The sequence below is a fragment of the Micropterus dolomieu genome, unplaced genomic scaffold, assembly GCF_021292245.1.
Source record: "Micropterus dolomieu isolate WLL.071019.BEF.003 ecotype Adirondacks unplaced genomic scaffold, ASM2129224v1 contig_891, whole genome shotgun sequence".
NCBI lineage: Eukaryota > Metazoa > Chordata > Actinopteri > Centrarchiformes > Centrarchidae > Micropterus > Micropterus dolomieu.
In genome coordinates, this window is record NW_025729881.1 from 1 (window position 1) to 1,522 (window position 1,522).

General features: G+C 40.5%; 1 protein-coding gene across 1 annotated transcript; it reads left to right on the plus strand.

Moving 5' to 3' along the window:
- Window positions 1-5: 5 nt before the first annotated feature.
- Window positions 6-1,266, plus strand: LOC123964161 (class I histocompatibility antigen, F10 alpha chain-like; the record flags this gene model as incomplete). The annotated part of the gene is made up of 3 exons (XM_046041265.1): window positions 6-189; window positions 449-727; window positions 1,229-1,266. Coding segments are annotated over 3 exons (501 nt in total), but the record flags the coding sequence as incomplete, so codon positions are not given.
- Window positions 1,267-1,522: the final 256 nt, after the last annotated feature.

Genomic DNA, 1,522 nt, shown 5'->3' on the forward strand with positions numbered 1-1,522 from the left:
TTGATGAAGTTCAGATGTTTCACTATGACAGTAACACCAGGAGAGCAGAACCCAAACAGGACTGGATGAGCAGAGTCACAGCAGATGATCCTCAGTACTGGGAGAGGGAGACTCAGAGCTCTCTGGGTGCACAGCAGGTCTTCAAAGCCAACATTGAAATTGCAAAGCAGCGCTTCAACCAAACTGGAGGTTTGTCTATGTCTTAACCCTCCAAAAGCTGTCTCTACCTACCTTTTTTTGTCCCCATTGTGACACAAGTCCCCATCAGTTAGTGTGTATTCAGGTCCCAACAGAGATATAACATGACACACACACACTCCAACAGCAGGAGGTGTAGATCCTCTGTTCTGGTGTCTGTGGATCAGTGTGTCTCTGTGGTGAAGATGTGATATCAGCTGATGATAGATGAGCTGTGACCTCACTCTGTTTACTGGTGTGTTTCTTTCAGGTGCACACATTAACCAGAGGATGTACGGCTGTGAGTGGGACGATGAGACTGGAGAGCTTAATGGGTTTAATCAGTATGGTTATGATGGAGAAGACTTCATAGCATTTGACCTGAAGACAGAGACATGGATCGCTCCAACACCACAGGCTGTCATCACCAAACACAAATGGGATAATAACAGAGCTTTGACAACACAGAGAAAAAACTACCTGACCCAGATTTGTCCTGACTGGCTGAAGAGGTATTTGGCCTATGGGAGGAGCTCTCTGCTGAGAAAAGGTAGAATCACATGACCTGATGTAGTTTCATGGACACAACGATGTTGTTAAAAACAGTACAATTATTCAAATTACACATTTAAGTTGATCTTTATCATGTTTGTGGTTTTCCTTCTCTCTCTCTCTTTCTAACCCTACACTGTATATATCTGCTGAAGAACAGACCGCTTTAGAAATAAATTTTAAAAATATTAAAAATAAAATATATAAAATGGCAAACGTGTGTGTGCGTGCGCACGCCCGCCATAGGTCAGTAGTATGTAGAAGTAATTTTATGTTTAGGATCAGTAAAGAAACAACAATATAATAATAGCAAAAAAAATCAAGTATCAAATGTGAAATGTAAAAAATGTTTAAAACAAACAAATAACTAAACCCATGAAGTATGTATGGTTCATGGGTTGCTTTTTCAAAGGAACAATTACTAAAATATCAAACAATGAAAACAATAATTATTTTGTGTGTGATTGTAAAATTCAATTGATCTTTTCTGTATTTTTAGTTTTTCTCTGCACCTGCAGGATGCTCTTACAGAACTCGGTATGGAAAGATTGCTGTGTTTACTGTCAGGGACCAGGTCTGACAGAATCTCTGCAGGAGATTAAGGTTCTGCTGCAAACCTTCTTTAGTAGGTGAAAGCAACACTAAGGCCCCATCCACACTACTGCATTTTCGAATTAAAACAGAGATCTTTTGCTACCTTTGCACCTCCCGTCCAGTCTAAAACGGCGAAAACGAAGACCTAAAACGGAGAATTTTGGAAACGCTGTCGACCCCGTTTTGCGTGTCGAAACTC